General features: G+C 38.8%; 1 protein-coding gene across 4 annotated transcripts in view; it reads right to left on the bottom strand.

Annotated features, from left to right (window-relative positions):
* The window catches only part of LOC149021545 (midasin-like protein), a 117,690-nt gene that overhangs the window by 90,680 nt on the left and 2,982 nt on the right, over positions 1-24,028 (bottom strand). For all 4 annotated transcript variants that reach the window (XM_089149763.1, XM_089149764.1, XM_089149765.1 and 1 more), the window contains 4 exons: positions 20,861-20,945; positions 3,228-3,502; positions 2,923-3,123; positions 2,377-2,546 (listed from right to left, as the gene is read on the bottom strand). In XM_089149763.1, the coding sequence (XP_089005889.1) occupies positions 2,377-2,546; positions 2,923-3,123; positions 3,228-3,502; positions 20,861-20,945 (731 nt within the window). The remainder of the gene's footprint in view (positions 1-2,376; positions 2,547-2,922; positions 3,124-3,227; positions 3,503-20,860; positions 20,946-24,028) is intronic.

Here is a 24,028-nt window from a genome sequence, read left to right on the forward strand (position 1 = left end):
TGGCCGGGAGTGCTCCTAAAGGATAAGCTGAGAAAGTCGTTGAGGTGGCACGGCCACGTCAACGGAGACCTATAAATGCTCGTCGGAGAAGTGAATAATCCAATTGAAGGAACTAGAAGAGCTAGGGGTAGACCTAAGATAACCTTAGGAGAAGTGGTGAGGAAGGATATGTATAGCTTAGGCCTTGTATCTAGCATGGCCTTGAACAGAACCGATTGGAGGGCAAGAATCCATGTAGCCGACCCCATTTAGTTGGGAAAAGGCTTATTGTTGTTGTTGTTGTATAAATATAAAAATAGCAATTCAATAAATAGATAGATATAAAGATACTTTAATAAATCCTATCCAAATTTGATCAGAGCCACTAAACATAAATTAGAATTCAGAGATTGGAAGAGATAAGAAATACAAAAGCTTTTCAAACTCTAGGATAGCTCACTTATCAGCCAGGGAAAAGCCCCACATTGAAACCAAAACCTCAATTCAAGATTTTTATGGAGATCTATCAAGCATTTGTTTCTATAACATCTTCTCACTATAAAGGTGTTTGATCTGGTCAGCCATTTTCCATTGATATGGTGGGGTCGATGAGATTATGCCACTTAGCTCCATTTAGGGCAAGGGTATATTTCATGGAAAGCAATACTACTTGTTGTTTTAAGAATTTGAAAGAAGGAAATGCTCACTTGTTCCTCCGAGAGCTTAAAAGTGCTAGGTAGAACACATGGTGAAAAAGGAAGAAAAAGTTAGAATCCTCATGACTCCAGGAATCAGATTCTCTCCATGAATCCTATTCCTAGGTTGCATCTTACTTTTATTCGAATTGAAGTTTTGAGTGTTTTCTTCAGTTTTCATCTGAAAAGTGTCTAGAACCTCATGTTATATTTTCAGGAAATGGGGATGTTTTAGGACAAGTTATTGATTGAAAATTGAGAACAAGGTAATGGAGGACAGAAAGGAGGAAGAAGTAAAGGAGAAGCGGGGGAAACCCAGGACGAATCAGAGTTGCAACACGAGAGAGAATAAATCAGATAATGAGGAGGAGAGTGGACATGCACAAACAAGCCTCAACTCATTCTTTTCAATGAGATAAATGATGAAAACATGAATATTCAAGATAAATTAAGAGACAACTAACCTAAATAACTGTAATCCTTAATTAAAACCCAAATGAGATTCTAAGTTAGAATCTATGAGTTAAATCTCAGTGAATAACCCAGAATAATAAGATATCCCCCTAAACCCAGAATTTATTTGGACCCAGTTCATCTACATCTAGATACCCAGGTAGGTTTGGGTTGGTCCAAGGTTGTGATGCATAAATTCCTATGAGGTTCAGAAGAACTTGTCCAACAGTCTTGTAAAATCCAAGAATTAAAATCACCCAAGTAGATGTTATCAACCATGCCTGCAACTAGGAAAAAAATAAAAATTAAATTCATACTATAAAAATTATGGGAGAGAGTGATGCCTGAGAGAAGAAAATTAATATTTGAGATAACCAATTAGGTCTTATGCCAGTAAGATGAACTACACAAGCTATTTATCAACACATGACTGATGATAATAATAGATAATCTAAGATGGATCTCCTATGGTCCTTAACTTCAGAACATGCTTATGATACCTAGCAAGACAATTTGGCAAGCGTTAGCCAAGAGAAGTGTTTAAGTAAATATGCCAACATAGTTAAATATGTATATAAAGGTGTGCTGACTGGGGTAATGGTGGAGGGACAGGTAACAAGTTCCCAATTAAAATTACATAACATCAAGGACCAGCTTTAAGGCTATACTTGTATGCACAAATAAAAGATGAATTGACTTAAGACAATCGAGACCAAATATCTTTGTGTATACTTCTTCTTACACAGAATCCAAACATACTTCGACAGTTGCCCCTTAGAAACCCACATGCTACATCAGATACGAGTTAGGATTTAGAAGTTCCAGAGAGAACCATGAGATGAATACACTAACATACCCTGGTTAGTTGATCATGGGCAAAGGTTAAACATCTATTCTCTGATAGAGTTTCAATGGGCCAGTAGAATTTGGCAATTAGAAAACATACTAACCTATCCTTATTATTTAGAGCTTCTACATGACTCCCCCCCCCCACCAAAAAAAAAAGCCAAAAATTGCCAGGAAACTCGTGACGCCCCACCCACCCCAAAGTGCAGTCTGTGCAGAAACATAAACAGTAAAAAAACTCTGTAAACTGTCTTCACCATCTGAGAGAAGTCTTTGCTTTCGCAAAAACAAAAACTGTACTAGCTTAGACTCCAAAACACCAAGCACTGCACTAGTTTAAATTCCAAAACACCAGGCATTAATCAACTTAAAGTGAATCAGTGCCGTTTTTCCAGAGGACTACCTTGGTTCCCACTAAGTTGGGCCAAGTTGCGAATCAATGCCGTCTTTCCCGAACCTGTAGGACCATATAAAAGAACAGGCCATTTTTGGCTTACTGCCAGAAGGACCATCTCACAGCTCTTTTTCACAGCGGAAGTCAACTTAAAGTGACTGTTTTCTAGCTTTCTGCCCCTGGAAATAGAAGATAACTTGATATCAGGAGAAGCAACACAATCCATGATGGAAGAACAAACCAGAAAAAAATGCAACAAAGGAATGTATAGCTTACCGAATTGAAAAAATTAAAGTCTTTACTGGTAACGAGAAAGAAGAGGGGAAAAAATTATATACCCTATGCACTTTATTTTTAAACCAATTTAATTTAGGAACATAGGCAAAACAAAGATGGAGATAAGTAATTTTCCTGCATGCAATGTTGACCTTCTGTATTTACCTAATGGCTCAAGAAGTACATCTTTTTTTTTTTCTTCTTCTTTTTTTGGGGGGAAAACCAAGTAAAATTTAGGAAAAAAGGCAAAGATAGATGGGGAGAAGTTTTCCTGCTTACAATGTTGACAGCCTCCTGTTTTTATTTAATGGCTCAAAAGAAGAAACTTCGGAACACAGAAGCTCAAAAGACTGCAGGCAGGACTCCTGATCAAAATCAATGCTTCCATCAGTAACATCTCCATTTTGCTCAGTTGTTTGACTTGTTTCTATATACCAGCTAGCCTTTTCTACTGACACATCCTCACAAAACTCATCCCAGCTGCAAGTACAAAAAGGCAACATGAATATCATTAAGGTTGCAACCTACAAATTGTAGCTATTTTAATGGCAGCATGTCTGAAAGAAAGCAGAAAAGAGGCTCACCGTAATAAACAAGAAAACGAATTTTCTGCATCAAGACCAAAGCATGACGTTGCTCTATCACTTATTCTCAAAACAATTGATAATATCTGTATACCGCACCATTTTATGTCCAAAATAGCTTTCGAAATCTCTGGATTATTTCTTGAACCAGCAGTCGGTGAGTATTGGACGAGGTTCAAGAAACAAGACCAATTCCAAAGTTCAGAGAAGACTTTAGGCTTTATTAGAAGAAAGCGGAAAGATGTCCGAATAGCATGTAGCAAGCGAGTTCTCTCCTGATATTTAAATTAAAATGGTTAAAAGAAGAGAAAAGTAGAAGTTAAGCTCTATTCAACAATGATTACGCCACATCGAGTTCTATTCAAGAAAACAAAAAACAGGTTACAGCATAAGATCTAAGGTTGTAAATTCATAATATGTGCCTTTTATCGAACTCAAAATTGTTCCGTTTATAGCACCAAACAAATATTGTACGTATCGGTATGTCATAGTTATATCGTTTGATAAATAGTATGGTAATGGTACGGAAAAAATGATACAAATGAACCAGACCATGACAATATCGTACCAAAAATCACCATTTTATACTGAATAAATATGTACGACTTACTTGTACCTTTTGGTATTTGGAACAATAATGATATGAGCTAAATTTATTCATTACTGTACCAAATACTGGTTCAGTACTAAATTGACACCCTTAATTAGATCCTTCAACCTCTAAAAAGTTAACATCATCACAGGTTGTGATGGCAAAGAAGCAGCAAAGGATTTGTAAAATGGAAAAAGAAAACTATTACAGCATTTTTAAATAGTTGATGATACATACTCCAATAAAATAGTAAATTTGCTTGGTAAGAAAATGCATGAAAGACGTGTAAGTAGAGAACATTCAATCTGGAACCAGGGCATGGAATTCGTCACTGAAAATCTTGCAGCAAGGCAAATAGGAATAATAAAATATTACGAAAGAAGCCCCTTCTGTGCTATACATCATTGATAATAATGGAGAATTTGTAACGAATCTATCAGTAAAACAAAAAAAAGTGAAGAAGGAATGGACAAAGCAAGAGTTGCACAGATTCCACAAATCAAAATCCTGGTAAATAACTAAAAAAGAAGTGTGTGTATGACACATATACCCCCAAGCATGCTAATCTTAACACTTCCTCTCAAGCTGAAGCATACAAATCACCCATGCCCAGCTTGAAACACCCACTTCGCAATGCAGATCTAAATGAAGGTTGGTAAGAATGACATCCAGTGGACAAAGGGAATGACAATTGACTACTTCAGAACAGCATCTCTGAAAAATAGTAATCAGCTTCAATGTGCTTGGGGAGCTCATAGAATACTAGACTGCATTGCCGTGTATATAACTCCTTGATTGTAACAGAACATCTGCATAGGTTGAGAAAGGAATCCCCAGTTTGGGTTTTAATTTGTAGGTGTGGAAATTCTAGAAGTTATTGCCCAAGAATTTCTTTAACATTTAAGTTTTCCAACGTCTTTAGAGTTTCTGTTTAAGGATTATTGTCTATCTGTGGGTTCTAATTTCTAGGTGTGAGAATTAAACTTAGAACTGCAACAGTCTATTAATTTGCCTTGATGTGATCCAAGATGCTATTAAGCTTTTGCTAATATAAAATGATACCATAAGCCTCCTCCTAAGATATATATATATTGGAATCATGGGATGCTGTTCAGTCAAGCAGAACCTCAATGAAGCTCCTTTTTTGAGAATACAAGAGTTGTGTGACTCAGCACAACAGGTGGGACTCCTACAGCTGGCAGATTAGTGGGGCTCATGCTCTACAACTCAGCTATTATTTCATACCTACCCTATTTATCTTCCAGATTTGCTCTTGGCTTGCTTATCTTCTCAGACTTTGCATCACGCCATCACCATATATACATCTGAAAACCTACTCTTGTCTTCATAATAAAATTATTACATTCCAAACAAAAAACCAATTCCTACAGCTTTTAGAAAGAGATGACTTTATTACTTAACATTGGCGTCTAGTTTTAACAACTCTAGGGGAGAAGATGAACAAAACATATTTTCAATTGAGAAAACTAAGGAGGAACGAAATTCCAATACACACAGAATGCATGTCAGGGTCCAGAAACCTGATTGACTCACTTATAAGCTGACCTGACCAATTAGAAGTGGTTCAAACGTGGCTTAATTTAAGTTGGCATATTGCTCCAATTTAAAGATGCAAACCTAAAATAACCTAAAGAGAAGTGGTGAGGAAAGATATGAAGCCTAGTATCTATTATGGCCTCAAATAGAGCTGACTGGGAGGAAACAATCCATGTAGCTGACCCCATTTAATTGGGACAAGGCATTTTTTTTTTTTTTGGGGTTGTATATCGGCCCAATTCAAGCCAAGGGTTTAAGTGTCCTTTTACAATTAATCTGATAGGACCCCGGGAGGCAGCTACATGGAGGAAATAAAGAGGGGGCTAGGGTGATTGAGGGGATTATAAATAGCAGGGAATTGAGAGGAGAGGGCATCAGGCATTTGTTGTGTGAGTTAGGGCAACCTCTAGCTGAGGGCACCATTTGGTGTGGGGGTGACTAGCACCATTAAGACCAGATCTTCTTGTGTAATTCCTCTGTTTTGAAATTGAATTGCATAGCTGATTTGAAGATTTTCATCAACCGGTATTAGAGCAGTCACAATCCCAAAGAGATGATATGGCATTGTCACTATTTTACGGCGAAGGAAGAATGCACGAATGGTTGACAAAAGTCGAGCTTTTCTGTTGGCAACACCAAATTGAGCATGAACATTGGCTCAAAGTAGCTCTGCAACATTTGGAAGATGTATTTGACTGAATATCTCAGAGAAGTTGGCCGGAATACAACTAGTCAAGCCTCAAAAAGGCCCAGCAATTTTACTTTGGGTTAAGGCAAGGAGATCGGAGGGGTTACTGAACTTGTGAAACTTGCGTATGATGAGTTGAACCCTAGATTTGGGGCGAGATTTGAGGATTTGACCATTGTCGTAGACCTCGCAAATGAAGGGGGGATCTGAAAACCCCCACCGTTGGAATGGCCAATGAGATCCAACAAAGAATAAACAATATGTGACTTCAAAATGGGGAGTCATTACAGCAGACCTAGAAGGGTAAAGAACAATAAAAGAGGTATAAAGGAGTAGTCGGTCCATAGGGAAGCACCATCGATTCAGAGGAGAGTTTCACTGCGCAACATCACCACCGGAAAAACCTTGTTGGTTGAAGGCCGAGGCGATGGTAGCAGCACTTGCCGGGTTGCAATGTGGGCATCGAAGGAATCTCATTACGCCATGGAGGCTGTTACCACATGATTTGTGTCGTTGTTTTGCTCAAGATCGAGGAGGACAGGTGATTGCCGATCTGGCAGCAAGATCTTGGGGGGGGGGGGGACTAGGGATTTGCTCACAGGGAACCTCGTTGTGGAAGAAGCGGCCCCAACATGGTTATGGGTGGACCGAAAGGGATAATCAGATTGGGTTTGGCTTAATTAGACCCCTGGGCTTGAAATGATTGATGCAATCGACCAAAATATGGAACTTGGGCTGGGCCTTGAGAAGCCTAACATACCCAATTACCTAGCAACTCAATTTCTTGGTTTATAGGCTGAAGAAGCAAGACTCCAGAAACGGGCCCATTAATGGGTATTATTTTAGGCATTGCAGGAGGCTTAGGAAGCATACCTCCGGCCCAAAATCCATACAGCCCACTTGTACTCAATGATACCCAATGGCACACCACCAGCCCAATATACATATAGCCTAGATCAATCATTCTATGCTTGTTTTATGAACTTATAAGTTCTGACATGAATTATTATGACTTACATAAAACTTCTAATAGTCGTATATTTTTTTTATTCTATTCTCAAAAGTTGAGATTGTGATACTCATACGGATGGAATTCTAATGACACATAAGTTATTTGATGCATTTGATATAATTGCTTTTCATTTATATGCCTTACAAGTTTTATATTACATGTTGTATAACCTTGCATTCACTAATCCGCAGCATTTCGGTTTCACACTTAGGGTCGACTTAGAACACATACTTAATGTTGTTTTCTCATAAATCCAAGGCCACCAGTGTGTTCAGAAGGCCTAAATTAGGCTAAGTGCCAAGTTTGAGCCCAACATGGACCCTAAAACCCACCGAGATGGACCATTGAGTTGGGCCAAGAAAAAGACCATACCTCAACCGAGATCTCGCCAACTCAATCAAGATCTCGGTTTTTTGAAGGGGCAAGATCCACGGAGAGAGCAAGTTCTTGAACCATGTTTGTAATCAAACTAAAGTACATAAAAGATGGCAATATGGGAGTTGGGGAGAGAGAAGCCTAAGACTAAGAGTTCAAATGAAATAAATGTGGGTCGAGTCACTATGGGAATAAAGGTATGAAACAGCCCTACATAGTCCAACACAATGGAAATGGGGATAGAATAGAAATTAAAGAAAGAGGGAGAAGGTATTTAACCATAGTCCACATATCAACTGAGATGACCGAAATTTCGATCAAAATCTTGGTTTTTTTTAAAAACCAAGATCGAGTCCTATAGGTGAAACTTTCTTCCCAAGTTTCAACCGAAATCTGCAAAACCCTATTCAAAAGTCCCGAATCTCAACCGAAATCTGCAAAATTTCACAAAACTGACAAGTGTTGCCCAGTCAAATTTTCGAGGACCTCCACCATTTTTTGCAAATTTTGCCTTTTTCAACCTCTTTTTCACTAAAGAATCATCACTCTTTGTCTTTGTTGGTTGAGTCGTACTAAGAGTCCCAACTCTATTAGAGTTTTTGTTCACGTCATTTTCTATTTTCTCGTTACCTAAGTAAGGGTATTTATGTAATAGTGTTATTTCCACTTAATTATAAATAAAGGGCTTGAGATCACAATATCACATTGATCAATTCAAGCCATTCTACCACAATCGTTTTTTCTCAACAGTCTTCTTCAGCTTGTTTGCTACTTGCTCCATCGTTATAGTCCTTACGAGGTATATGGTGAAGTTGCTAGATATGAAGTACTCTAAAACTTTATTCAGAGTACACGTTTTAAGGGATGGATCCACCCAAGCACTCAACTTGGAGCTAAAGCCTGCGAGTTTCTTTCTGGTCATTGTACAACTTGGAACTAAAGCCTGGTTATTGTATTTGTAATTTTCTATCAAACATTTAATGTATGCAATAGAATTTTTTCAATTTTACAAAGTCTGTATTTCTCAAAACCTCTCATGTATGCTAACACTTGGAACTATAACTGGTTTTTCTAGCAAAATACCTATATCATTGTGTTCTTTAAGCTTTAATTAGGTTGGGATGAAACTTGGTATTTAGCCTATTTTAGGCCTTCTAGACAGATTGATGGCCTTGTGAGAAAACAAACCTACGTATGAGATCCAACTCAAACCTAAGTTTGAAATCAAAATGTTACATGAATGAATATGCAATCTTATAAAACTTGACAATAGAACCATTAATTGATATTAATGAAAACCAAGAGATAAGATCATAAGATACATTAACTTAAATTGTTCAGAATTCCATCCATATCAATAGTCTAGTACTCGACAGAAAAATAAATCATTATCGGTCTCAAGAATACAGTAGTAAAGGCATCATAACTTCATAAGCAGAAGGTGAAATGAAATCAATCAAGCCTCGAGGGTAACTAAGCAGCTTGGCAACTCCTCCACTAGCACCATGACTACATCCTGCAGGTCCTCTACTGGTTCCACATCATTCAGCCAACTTGATGATGTGGTCAAGAATATCATCCCTCACAAAATTAGGGATAGCAGGGCAACAGGGTTTATCTGCATCTTATCCAGCCAAGTGTTGCTTGAACCTCATTGTGCCTCCAATAACGACTTTACCACAGTAGTTATAACTCATCGTCTGGGGGGAAATTCACCTTGCTTGCCCTTGGGTGTAGATGTGCTAAGGACTCCTTTAAAGTGCTGCAGTGAGAAGCGGCAAGATTCCAACAAAAAGTGAAGTAGCAAGCTGCTTTCGAGAGAGGAGACCAAGAGCATCAAGATTGAGTCGAAACGAGATAGGAATCTCGTCTCCACTTGACTGACACTGGGTAAAAGGGGCTAAACTCGATTGAGATCTCGGTATCCCTGGCAAACCGAGATCTCAATGAAGTTGGGGTAATTTCTGGGCCTCGCATTGTAACTCATCTCAACCTGTTAAAAAAATGAGATCTTGGCGAGATCTCATGAGTTCTCGTACTATGGTCGACACTACCTAGGAAAATTCCCAGGTCATGACGGAGATTTCAAACCTTGGATTTAACTGAACAAAGAAGGCAGTATTATACTATTACCATTGAAGAAACCAGGAGGAGTTAGGAGATGATGGCAGAACTGAGGAAGAAAATGGAGTTGTTGCAGTTACAATATAGGAACAATCAAGCTTGCAGCAGAGGTTTTAACCAGCAGTAACAAGTAATGTAGTCCAGGTATGCTTCGGCTCTGTTCCTCTGGTTCTAGTACAGCTAACTGAAACAGAACTTGGGCACTTGAACTTGAATAGAATAATCAGTCCTACTCCTACAGCTAATTAAAATACAAAAAGACCTATCACCCATCTACCCTTCATTTCGATCAGAAATTATAACAATTAAACTAATTGAACTAAGGATCAATTAACAACTTAAAAAGCGACTAAAGATAAATTCATGGGATTTCCGAACTCAATTCATGTACCCACCCATGTTTGAAGTCCATCAAGTTGGCTGACTAAATTGCTAGCGCATGGAATGGAAGCCCATGGAATGGAAGCCCAAAACCTAGATGTAACAACCCTAAGCCTACTCGTAGAACTAAATAGGAACCTATCAAAGTACTTAACATAATCTTCCCAAATAAAATAAAGTTTATTACCCTAATGAACAAAAAAAACCAGCCCTATTCATCCAAAATCTATGTTCATCAAAAAAAGGTATCAGCCTTGCTAAAGTGGAAAAACGGTTTAGCAGCAGCCCTTGGTGTCAGCTTCCAAAGTGGATCAGATTAGTCCAGCCAGGCTAAGGCTACCGAATAGACAATCTTCCACAAGGATGTACTATAAAAGGCTTAGGAAGCTTGTACTAGGTACTAGTTAGGAGATCTGATCTAAGCCATCCTCTCTTCCCTCTCTTTTTCACCACGTTGTTTGCTGTTACTTCTATTAAATACCCTTCCAGAATCAGCAATGCCTCCCCCTCACAGCAGTCGAGTTCAATATACATAATAGCAACAGCTTTCGGAGTTCCATAAAATTCTATGCTCAAATACCCAACTACCTGAAACCTGCAAGTACACATTCCTTACAATCTGTTCATCAGATCTCAGTATCCTTCAAAGGCAATCATCTTCCCCACACCACCTTCCTTCAATTCTAGGCACAGTACCTACTACCTAGTTCCCACTAAAAGTGTCACACCCCACCCTGGGAATGTGGGGTCTACCCAAGTAACCCAAAGTCCCAAGAAATGGATCCCCCATCAGACCATCGGATACAGTACCGTAATTCAGCATCATTTATAATATCCAGCCATGAAGTAAAAGGTAACAAATTGTCAGACCATGGGAAACAGTCCCCAAAAACCAAAATAATAAAAAACCCCCCCCTAAAAAAAAAAAAAAAAAAAAATTAATTTTTTTTTTGGGGGGGGGAAAAAAAAAAAAAAAAAAAAAAAAAAAAAAAAAAAAAAAATCGAAATGGTCGAAATTTCGATCGAAATGCCTGCAAAAATCCAACTCGAAACGAAATTGAGTAGTAGGCACAAAAAGTATCCATTTCGTTTCGTATCGACCGAAATTGTCGAAATTTCGACCCGATACCATATCGGGCCGAAACGACACATGCGTAGGCTATAAAATACCCACTTTCGACCCAGTTTCGACATATCGACGGCATTTCGACCTACCGAGCCATATCGCCAGAGCCATTTCGACCTCCTTTTGAATTTTTTGTTGATTTCTCTTGTTTTCATCTGCTTCTACACCTAATTTCTAGTATTCCATTTCCTTCAAACACTTGATTTGCTCCTCCATTTGTGCATTTTCTCAAATCTTGCAAGGTGAGTAACCAACTTCCTCATTTTTTGATTTTTGTTTCATTTGTGCCTTAAATCATGTTAGATTGCTTCCAAATTTATATATGTTTACTTTAGAGTGATAATCTATGAATTTGTAGTGTCAAAATTATTTTTTGATTCTTCCTACTATTTTTTTATTTTTCTGTTATTAAAAATTATTTACTAAATTATGTATATTGTTAAAAATGTTTATGTATAGTACATGTATAAGCTTCAAATGGATGTATGTGAGAGTTGAGACACCATATTGCTGTGATGGTGTTGAATTAATTTTTTTTTCTGTTAATTATGTAATTTTACTGTATTTAATATATATTTAAATAATTAAAAAATATTTAAATATTAAAAAAATAATTAATTTCTGTTTTAAATTTAAAAATAGGAGAGTATTAGTGGAAGCATGTATGCAATTTTTTGAGCATGTTGTGGATATTTTTAAGATAGTTAGTGTGTATTTTATATATTTTAAAATTATTTATATATTAAAAAAATACTTATATAGTTATACATATTTTTTTTTAATATTTAAAAAATAGGAGGTTATTATTAGAAGCATGTATGTCATTTTTGGAGCATATTGTGGAGCTTTTCAAGATACTTAGTATGTGTTTCTTGTATCAGGCACTCTATTTTAAAGATGTCAGACATAGCTTGGGATCATGGAAGGCCACTGACAGCTGATAAGAGGAAGAGTGAGTGTAATTACTGCAAGAAACAAATAGGAGGAGGTGGGGCCACTAGATTGAAGGTGCATCTAGCTGGTGGCAACAGGGATGTAACAGGGTGCCCAAAGGTGCCTGTAGAGGTCAAGAAGGCAATGGCCTCATATATTAGTGGTGGAAAGCAAAAGAGGAAAGAGAAGAGAACACAGAGGGATGAGTTCGAGGATGCCTGCTTAGATGACCTTCCAGATCCTGAGGGTTATGGTAGGGATGAGCCAGGAGACAGTGACCCTGATCCAGAGGCCGATCAGCTGAGGAGGGCGATGATGATGAGTAGGGAGCAACAGAGGATTGATGACATCAGGAGGCAACAGAGGGGTCTGGGTTGTGGGTCCTCTAGAGAGCCAGTAGGTATGGGAGGTGTAGGTGGCTCCCAAGTCCCTATGAGGAGGTCTCAGAGTGTCAGGCAGGAGGCTCCTATCCCACGGGCCCCTACAAGGGGTCGAGCTTCCTCAGCACATCCTACAGATCCGGATCTTGAGATTCTTCGCAATGATCCGGCCCTATTTGCGAGGCCTGAGCATAAACAGAGAAAGTTGAAGCACTTATGGGGGAGTGTGAAGGAGAAAGTGGGGATGGCTTTCTCCAAATGGGCGCATTACCATAGTGTTCCAGCACATACAGCTCAGGGGCCCTACTACAGAGATATGATTGAGCAGATAGGCAGGGCTGGGAGTGGTGTACAGGGCCCCACTCCATATGAGATATACAATGTGTATTTGCCTAAGCATAAAGAGGACATAAATGAATACATTAAGGGATTAAAGCCCATGTGGAATCATTATGGAGTGACTCTGATGGCTGATGGTTGGACTGGTCCCACTAGACAGTCCATCATCAATTTCATGTTGAATTGTGATGGGAGGACAGTGTTCCTCAAGTCAGTAGATGCATCCGGTGAGAAGAAGGATGCAAAATACATTTACAAATTACTGAAGCAAGTGGTGAAGGAGGTTGGAGTGGAAAATGTAGTTCAAATTGTGACTGATAATGGCTCCAACTACAAGAAAGCTGGGTTGAAGATGCAAGAGAACTCCAGGTATCTAAAGTCTAAACATATAGTATTAATTTTCATTTGTAAATACATATATTTACATTACACATATACATGTACACTTTATAACTTTGTATTGATGGCTTGATGCCTTGATGGATGGACAGATATAGGCTCTTTTGGACTCCTTGTGCTGCTCACTGCATTGACTTAATGTTGAAGGAGATTGGAAAGGTCAAGCTTGTGAAGAATACGGTGGACCAAGCTCGACATGTTAGCACCTTCATATATAACCACACCTATGCATTAAGGATGATGAGGGACAAGTGTCAGGGTGAGTTAGTGAGGCCAGGCATAACCAGATTTGCTACTAATTGGATAGCACTGCAGAGCTTTGAGAGTAGGAAGACTGGCCTTAGGAGTATGTTTGCATCAGAGGAGTGGTTTAACTGGGAGGGTTCTTCATCAGTGGGAGGAAGGAGAGCTCAGTTGACTATCCTTGATGAGAGTTTCTGGCACAATGTGAGGATAGTAGTGAAGATGCTTGAGCCTGTGGTGAATGTGTTGAGGATGGTAGATCAGCAAAGAAAACCTACTCTAGCACACATATTTGCTGCAGTAGATAGGATGAAGCAGCAAGTTGCTCAGGTCTACCCACGCGGCAACAAGAAAGTCCTTCAAATCATCAACAGTAGATGGGAGTCTATGTTGCAGCATCCACTGCATAAGGCTGGTGAGTTGTTAAGTTGTTAAGTACTTAAGTCTAGTATTTAATTTAATTTTCATTATGTTATCACACTATTAAGGCTTAAGCATTAACTATTCCCTTTTATGACATACTTTTTCTTACACAGCATACTATTTAAATCCCAAGTACCATTACAAGGACAATATTGGGATGAGGCAAGATTTGATGGATGCTGTCCAAACTGTAGTGGAGAAGTTCGAACCGGATACAGCTAAACAAGCAGTCATCCTTATGGAGGTGAGATAGTGATTAGAATCATTTGATATTCACAATTCGTAGTTTTATACTAAGTCATTAACCTAGTAAGTAGTAACTAGTAACTACTAAGTACTAACTAGTTATTGTTTTTTCTCTTTATATATTAGATAAAGGCTTTTAGGGATGCCACTGGGAGCTTCGGTCGTGCTGTGGCTGTATCGGGACGGGAAACCGCCCCTGCAGGCAAGTTCATTCATTTATTTCATTATACATTATACATTTAATTATTATATTCTATGATTCTATCTTTAATTTAGTTATTTAAGTATTAAAATGACTTGGAGTCTATGTTTGTTGCAGCTGAGTGGTGGTTGCAATTTGGACGTGATTCACACAACTTGAGTAGGATTGCAAGCAAAGTGCTCTCCCAAACATGTTCTGCCACTGGTTGTGAGCGAAATTGGAGCACCTTCAGCCTCATTCACTCAAAGAGGCGCAACCGATTGGGTGTGAAGCGTCTAGAGGACCTTGTCTACCTACACTATAATATGAGACTGAGAGAGGATCATATTAGACAGGGGATGGACAGAGAGAGCACCAATATCGAGTTGGCCGACATATTTGAGATGGATGATGATGATAACCCAGTAGTTGACTGGATCAGGGATAGTGGAGATGGATTGCTGGATGAGGATGGAGGTCTTCCCAATAGTCAGATTGCAGAGGAGATGGGGGCTGATGTGGGGGACTTCATGGCCCAGGAGGGGAGGCCACATGCAGAGCCCGCCCATCCCTTCGTGCCACACCCTAGTGCATCCACCCAGAGTGAGGATTTGATTTTTCTGGTCCGACACTGAGAATGAGGTGACTCAGGCCTCCGGCGATGACGATGATGGTGATGATGATGACGGTGATGGTGATGATGGAGGGGATGAGGAGGGTGTGGGACCTCGTGATCAGGATTCAGCTGATCCTAGGGAGAGACCACCACCACCACCACCTGCTGGACGTGAGAGTCAAGGGGGGGGAGGACGACCACCGAGATTCACGAGGAGAGAGTCGGTTCACCCACGCGACACGAGATTCGGCACCATACTGGAGCTGCATCTCGAGGCAAAAATGTTTCCTCTACATATTCGAGGAAGGGGAAGGGGAGACAGCATGGCTGGAGCACAGAGGACACGCCATCATATGGGTCCTACCGTCCATCCGATGCCGAGAGCTTGGTGGGATCTATGAGATCGATGAGCATTGATGATACTAGAGACTCCTCCACCTCTAGAGGATCCGGATGGCATAGGCCTGCAGAGTCCTCATATGATACTGCTGTGGAGAGTATTGGTTCTACCGAGTCGACTTATGGTTATGGTCCTTATGGTTATGGACCATATGGTGTCCCTCCTGGCTATCAGATTCAGGGTCAGGCCAGTCAGCCACGACTAGAGCCTTATGGTTATGGAGCGGCCTATGGAGCTTATGGTGTCCCTCCCACTATCGATTATCGGAGTCAGCCACTGCGACCTTATCAGTATCCTTATCCTTCTCCTAGTCCTGAGAGCCGGGGGGGTGGTGGTCTTTCATTTGTTGAGCAGATCTTCCACACTATTCCACAGCCACAAGGCCCACCACCACCAGTTCCTTTGGAGATTCACAACTTCCCACCGTTAGGGAATCTTATGCATGTGGATGAGGCCACATACAGAGGTGCAGTTTTTGACTATGTCCAAAACTATATGGGGCGGGGGCAAACATCATGGGAGTTATATTGTCATTTGTATGGGGTGCAGACGGAAGAGGGAGACCTTGAGGCTTGAATAGAATAGACTTGTAAGCAAGTTGTAAGTTGTAAGTTGTAACTTGTAAGTAATAACAATACAACTTCTTCTCTGATTCATGTACTATATACTTGGAATGTTGGATGTTACATTTTCAGTAGTTTTTTAGTAAACTAGTAGTTATTATAGTGTTTATTATGTTTGAAATAGCTAGTATGCAAAAATCCAAATCAATTTGAGTGCATTTGAGGCTCGAAATTGAGTTTTCAAGAATCAGGAAAAAAGTATCCAGTTTCGGTCGAAATTTCGAAATTTCCAATCGATCGAAAGCTCGAAATTTCGAGCATTTTTCCAAGGTCGAAATGTATCTACTTACGGTTTTCTATGAAAAACAAAAGGAAAAAACCCAAAAAAAATAAAAACAACAAACCCCCCCCAAAATTTTGAAATGCGCCCATGTAACAATAGCATAGAGCATCATGTAATGGCACAAATGGTTCCTCACACGGTTTGAGAGCTAGCGAGATATCTCACTTTTTTAAGAACCCCGAGACAAGATAAAAGGTGAGATTCTCACATCTCACTCGAGATTTGTTTATCTCACCATCTCTCCACCCAATTCTCGTCATATCTCGCTAGAACTCTTAATTTTTGCCCCATTTTAAGCAAATTCCAGTTGGATTTTCACTCAACTACTCTTACCACAAACAACACCTAAGGAAGATCAATCATTTTAGGCTTGTCTTATGAACTTATGCGTTATGATTCATATAGAACTCCTAATGGTTGTATAATTTTATTATTCTATTCTCGAGAGTTGAGATTGTGATACTCATATGGATAGAATGTTGATGACATTTAAGTTATTTGATGTATTTGATACACTTACTTTTCATTTATAAGTCTTACATGTTCTATATTACATGTTGTAACCTTGCATTTTCCAATCCTGCAGCATTTCGATTTCACACTTAGGGTCAACTTAGAACTCATATTTAGGGTTGTTTTCTCACAAATCCAAGGCCACCTGTGTGTTCACAAGGCCTAAATTAGGCTAACTACCAAGTTTGAGCCCAACCTAGATCCTAAAACCCACCGAGATGGACCATTGAATTGGCCTCAAAAAAACACCATATCTCAACCCAGATCTCACCAACTCAATGAAGATCTCGGTTTTTAGAAGGCGTGAGATCTCACTCTTGAACCATACTTCCTTCCTCAGACCCCAATTGCATGCTTCCTCAGGTAGGGGCATCTCCAATAATGCCACAATCTTAAGACCAGAAGCAACATCTAAAAGGAAAGATTTCCCAAGGGATGAGTCTCACCGAACTCACAAGGGGAAAACAATCACATCTATAATGCAGGTAGTGCAATTTTATATGCCATCCATGTATATATATTATTATGTATCAGGATGAGTCTCACCAAACTCACAAGGGGAAAACAATCACATCTATAATGCATGCAGTGCAATTTTATATGCCATCCATGTATATATATTATTATGTAGGTCTCTAACTATTTTATCATGCTTAAAAGTAAATACTAGTCCTCTAAGGGAGGGCCACACTCATTCCACATCAGACAAACCACGCATAACACAACCATGGTTATAGGTCTCTCGGTCCACTCGTACCATCCATCATCTTGTTCTCTCACATCACATTCCATCATCATTCACAGAAAAGAAAATGCACAACCATTGGTGTAGGACTCACGCATATTAGGGATTTGCCTAGCCCACTGTAAAGTCCTCTACTTGGAGCACAAACCACGGTTAAGCAATACCACCCTCAAGCACTCGCTATCTTGGCTTGGATCCCTTAACATTTTACAAGCATTCATCCTTAGGCTCAAACACTCATTATCATACATGAACACTCCCACAACCTTATACGACTCCTCAAGCACTCACTATCTTGGAATGAATGGTACACTAGCGTATTTATTGTCCCCTTAAGACTTTCCCTTTGCTCTTAGGCTCCCACCAGTACCACTACTCCATACCACGAGTTGCGAACCTCAATACCCCTGTTGATAGGGTGGCTGCACTTTAGGGTTTAGTCTTACCCAATGCAACTACATGGTTGTGTGCACAAGCACGTACGCATGATCATATGGAGATGCATAAATATCTGAAGGCAATAGTTGTGGCCAACACCCCCCCCAATACATCATATAGGATGCAAGTACCCGACCTCACATGTCATTTCCATTCAATTGTGCCATAGAACAAAAAACAAGTATAGTATGTCAATGCAAGATATGTCATATTACAACCACCCGAATGGACGCACCCCATGCATGCATGGTGACCCTAGCTTTCACACATGCAGCAACATACACAACTCAACATACATTCCTAAAACTAGCATCCAATATTGCCTCACCTTGCTTTGGCGTTTAATCCGATCCAAATGATGTTCCACCTATAAGGTTGTGAACCTTATCTCTAGCCAAATTCCCTAATTATAATGTACACAGGTTAGTCGTCAAGTGGCATAAGTTACTTGCCCAAAACAGCCCTTAATTTAGTCATGAACCATACTCGACCAATGCTTGGAGACAAGCCGGTCATGTGACTGGCCTATCAACCGCCTATGCTGCTGACAGAATCCAATCCAGGTTTTAGGGCTTTTCTTCCACAATTTCCAATGTTTGCCAACGAAGGTTCATTGCATTTATAGCAAATTTGTAGTCTCCCCCCCCCCCCCATTGGCCTCTAATCCATCCCCTTGACTAAGATTTTAAATCATCCATTCTTGGGTTAAATCCCAATTGAGATTCATCCACTGTTGTAAACCAATTTAAATGCATCCATAGTCTACTTCAAACATGGTAAACATGCAATGGTCATTAGATCTACCCCTTAGTTTTCCCCAATTTTTAGCATCAATAGGTCCATTGATAGCCTATACTTAACCCAAATTTAACAAAAAGCATATGTGGAGGTAGAGGAGAGTGAGAATTACCTTCCCTCGCTACTTACCTTGCAATTCAGTAGCTTCCTAGTCCCCAAATTGACTAAACAAGCGTATTGAGCCTTAGTCTCCTCTTCTCTTTAGTCTCCTTTTTCTCCCCTCTCTCAACCTATAATATGTTCTAAATAAAATGAATTATCTAATTTACGTATTAGGGGTCATCCCATGGGCTAGAGGGCCATTTTCCATATTTAACACCACATTTAAAACTATCAACCGGCTTAGTAAGGCAGTCGATAATGTATCAACCTCTTTATCGAACGGTTTGGTCAGCTGGTAGCCATATGGCTATTGTGGGTCCTAGACTTGGCCACTCCCTTTTCTCAGTGGTTTAACGGTTCAATTCCCTTGTTTACCGAGGTCTTAGGCCTCATAGGCCATTCATTGGAAGTATGTTGGGGTTCCTTACCATCAGTACCCATAAATATGCATATGGTACTACGTATTCAAGTAAGTGCCTCAGTTAACGCCTGGTGGATTCATCTCATAGGTGTAACTCTTGGAATTTGACCATCCATTTTCCCATTTCATCAGGGTGCAAGTCATTTCTCTTGTCCCTTTCTTGTATAGGTGCCTGGGATGGAACTTCTATCTCCATATCTCAAGGCTGACTTATGAGGTTCGTCCACAGGGCCCATAACATAGCAGCACTAGCTCTTCCAGGTTCCGGAGCTACAATACATATCAGGTTAGCATAGTGGGGGATACCGCAGAAAGCCTTTTGGCCCTCCGCCCTTAACTATCAACAACTGCCCTTAGTAATAGAGAATCTCTTCCAACCACTAAGGCATATCCAAAATTGGGTAAAATCCCTTTACCCCCTCCTCCCAATCACTGTCCCTATCAAAGACCTTAAAACTCATTTTGATAGGTTTTAGGCCAGATTTAAGGCCTTGAACTTAATGAAACCCTATTATTTGGCTATATAAATACATTTAAATGACCATATTACAAAACAGTAGCCTAAACAGGTGTTATGGATTCTTGGTTAGGAATGTATGGTTGGATCTTGATGTATAATTACATATTTCTACATTCTTCAAGTACTAAAGGACATAAGAGCAAGCAATTCAAAGAAGTAATGAAGTAAATCATCCATGGTTATTAAAGGATTCGTAATAATTAAGCATATAATTTTCAAGGATATCTTCACATCAATACCCTTCTGATGTCCTATTTTAATTAATTTGTAATTTATATACACTAATAATAACTACTATTCCATGGGGAGGTCTTGGGTTCGCATCCATCCGACGTTTAATTTCTAGTATTAAAAAAGCATCAGTACCAAATAAATAAATAAAATAACTACTATTCCGTCTAAGGATCAATCCCACAATAAGTTTGATGGAGATGATGTGCATTGTTCTAACTGCAGAAGCTACAGGTGTCATCTCACAGTTCCCCATAATTGGCAAGTATATTTAACCAACATCATTATGAAAGTACCCTACTCTACAATAGGTATCATCTAACCATGAAGAAACCATTGATCCAGTGTGATGTGAATGATATGATGTCATTGGTCGCAAATACAGCATGAATGGGTTAGAAAGGAGAAGACCTCATCCACAGAAGAAAATCTAGTACTTTCGAGAGTCACACAATTACCAAATTTCCAAAATTTGGTTCAAAATTTTGGTATTTTTCTCATTTCAATGTGGTATTCTCGCAGCCACACTGAAATAAACCTCAACGAAGATTTAACTACAACAACGACATTCAACTCTACCCAAGAAAAATCAAATGTAAGAAAATTTACAGTTACTAACCTCAAAAAATAAATCCAAAATTCTTAAGCATTACCTCATCAAGCTTATCTAAATTTCATTCTGGAGGATGAGCAATACCCATTTATAATTTCTTGGCTAGCCTAAGATTTCCTTGATATCATCTCCAAATAAATATTTAGAATGATATACATAGTGCACTGAAGAATTTCCCAAACTCCATGAACAAAGACAAGCAGAAATATATTTACTTAGAAATATTTATACTCATAAAGATGTGCACTCAAAAAATTGAAATATGCCAAATTTGTTCCAAACCAATACCATAAATCAAAAGGATAAAGCTTAATCATCATTAGGAGAATACCTTCTCTATTAGTTCTGAGGTTGAATCAGCTGCTAAAAGACATTGAAAAGGAGGTGGAGCAAATTTGAAATAACTTAACACAGACCTACAATAGTGAGCAAAGCATGTCTTATATCACTTTCTTAAAAAATGGAAAAATATATATATCACATGAAAATTACAGCAATCATCAAACTACTGTCTAACTCCACTCTAATCAACATTGTAAATTAGGAGATTCTCCTACAAGAAATTGAAGGGAAATCAGTAATCAATAATTAAATTAAGAACACATTTTTCACTAGAAGGTAAGAAATGAAAGGTTAATAAAAGAAATACAGTACAAACCAACAAGCACTTTATGAACCAACACAATGATTTGTCAAATGAACCAACAGGCAATACTTCTCTCTATCAAAGGGACAGTTCATGTACCCCTGGAGTACCAACATCAACGTGATACAGCAAGGATAAAGATCTGATGAATGCAATCTGCACCCAAAAGTCACACATCTGAACATGACTATGGAGAAGAAACTTAAAACCCCCCTTACCAACAAGTTAGTAATCGTCACAATAACCCATTCTTAGGCCCATTTTAGACAAGTAACTATATTAAAACCATGTTTGAACATGCAGATGAAATAAACCTTTCACACACCCTCTCCTTTTTTAAGCAGACCATCACAGAAATGGACTTACTTTATTGCAAATAAATTCAGAAAAAGGGTTGTATACATCTTGGGCCTTCGATACAATGGGGTTTTGATGTAAAAAGCAGAATGGACCTAAAACATGGATAATTGATGCAGATCCAGCCCCAAATTAGGTTCTCTTCCAAAGAATAGGCCTAGGGTGGTCATATAGGTGTTGAACTTCATTGGATAAGTTTCCTTTGTAACCATCCATTTTCATGGACATAAAACACAGGTACACGAGTTGTGTACGAAAAATTCCTTTACCACTTTAGTCTTTCTTTCTGTCTTTCTTTTCTTTTTTCTTCTCTTTTTTTTTTTTTTTTTTTTTGGGGGGGGGGGGGGGAGTTGGGTGTTCTAATCCTTGCTAGAGTTGACATACATTATTTAGTTAGTCCTCATTATGCATGTTAGTTAATTACTCTTTATTCAAGCTAATGCACGTTGTTTACTTAGTCCTTATTATAGTTGATGGAGAATCCTCATAAGGTTTGAACTATAAAGACCAAGTCTAAGTAGGGTTTGTTTCAAAATGCAATTTATCTGTTAGAAGTACAACTAGGACTCTACAAAAATAGCCATTCATCACATGTAATAGCTACACAGTTCCGAAAATTAAAAAAATCAGCTAATGCAGCCTATCTAATTGTTGTCCTCAAAGAATAACATGCACCAGCAGTGGCAAGGTATCTCCAGGTGCTCGAGTGGGAGGGTCACTTGAGAAGCCAAGCAGGGATTTCTCTACAGTCGTAGATTCAGCCTTCACTCAAGTCGTTCCATGTCCTCCACAATCCAAAACAAGGCTCCTACATCCATGTTACTGGCAGCCATCATATCAGTTCCCCCTTTCATATAACTGTTTTTATTTCATTATTCTAGAATTTTTGGATTTCCTTAGACATCCAAATTTTAGAGTTAGATCTATGCCAATCTAAACGTTGGAATTGACTCAATTTTGGATAAACCTTTCCCCATATTAGGTCTAAGTTCCCCCAAGTTACAACTCCATTCAAATCCTTTAGAACAATCAACCATAGAAGTCCAACTAGGATTCAAACTCCTAAAAAATTCAGGACTCAAATCAGCCATCATTTACAGAATTTTCACACCATGTCCCCTTTAGGACCTGCATATCAATCCCTTACAAAGATCCCTCTATAGTTGGTTCTTTAAAGATCTTAGAAGAATTGGCCTTCATTCGATTGAGGCTACATCAGTAGCATCTTTAGTGGCAAAATTTCTTTATTAGGAATTAGTTTTTTAACTTATTTATGAATTTCTTCGAGTTAGTTCAATTGTACTTGTTCTATATAGTTTAATTTATGTTGCTCGTCTAAGTCAGGGTCATGTTTTGAGTCTGTTTCCTTTATTATATCACTTTCTAAGTCATTTTAGGTTAACTTATTAGTTACGGATTAGGTTAGCCCTTCCCTTTTTAGAACAGGAATTTATATTTGAGTGTTCAATACATTTACAGTAAGGAAGGGAACCATCATTGCACACGAATTTGATCATGAAAAGTTATTTTTGCTACTCTTTCTCCCGAATGAAGAATTTCTTGTGCTTAGATTGGTGTTTGATGCAATTGAACCAGATGATGGTTTGAAGCCTGTTATTTTCCATATTTCTTATTACTTAATCATCTATTGCAATCCTGGATACTGATTCAATTCGAATATTCTGTTAGGTGATTATGCCTGCATAATTCAATGATCAACATTCGGTTTTCACTTTGATAAGCAGATTAGAGATTTAACTGAAATATCCCTTCTGTAGTGCAACAAGGACTGGTTGATAAATTCAGATCATCCCATCAGGATAATCTGACATTTTCAGCAAAAGTTCTTTAATCCAGATCCAATCCCTGATTAGAATCATATGATGAGCTAGCTGCCCAGCATCCAGAAGCCCAGCAGAAAACCCTAGGCTTGCTGCCATGCAGCACTTCAAACCATTGTTGCTTTCCCGTACTTGGTTTTTTCAGTGTCAGTAATTTCAGTATCAGCTAAGTAATTCTGCTCAAATTTAGGTAAGGACAGCAAGATCATTTAAGGTTTTATTTTAATTTTTTAATTAGTCTTTTTTTCTTTTTTTTCTTTTTTCCAGCTTTGGAAGTCTGTTTAGTTCTTGTGAAGGAAACCCATGATTAAACTAATGTTGTCGATTAGAAATAGGTCAGCAGCTTTTCAAGTCTTAAGTCAATTTACAAGTCCCAATTCCAATAGGCTTCCAGTATAATGTCATAAATAGACCCGCTGCTGAGAGGTTATAGGCTAACATTATTGATGATTCTCTAAGCTTTGCTGCAACTCCTTGAGTGTCCACTGGTCAAACTGTCAAAGGTTCAAATTCTGTGGTGAAGTACCTCCAAATTGAGTTTCTTCAACAGTTCTTGGAAAAGAACAGTCAAGATCCTTTTTTGGTTGAGGATTTGACCTATATCAATCCACTCCAAATCCTCCACAGCACATACTAGCCTCCCTCATCTTGGTAT

This window comes from Hakea prostrata, chromosome 3 (assembly GCF_041222555.1).
Source record: "Hakea prostrata isolate BN-2017 chromosome 3, UWA_Hpros_2, whole genome shotgun sequence".
Lineage (NCBI taxonomy): Eukaryota > Viridiplantae > Streptophyta > Magnoliopsida > Proteales > Proteaceae > Hakea > Hakea prostrata.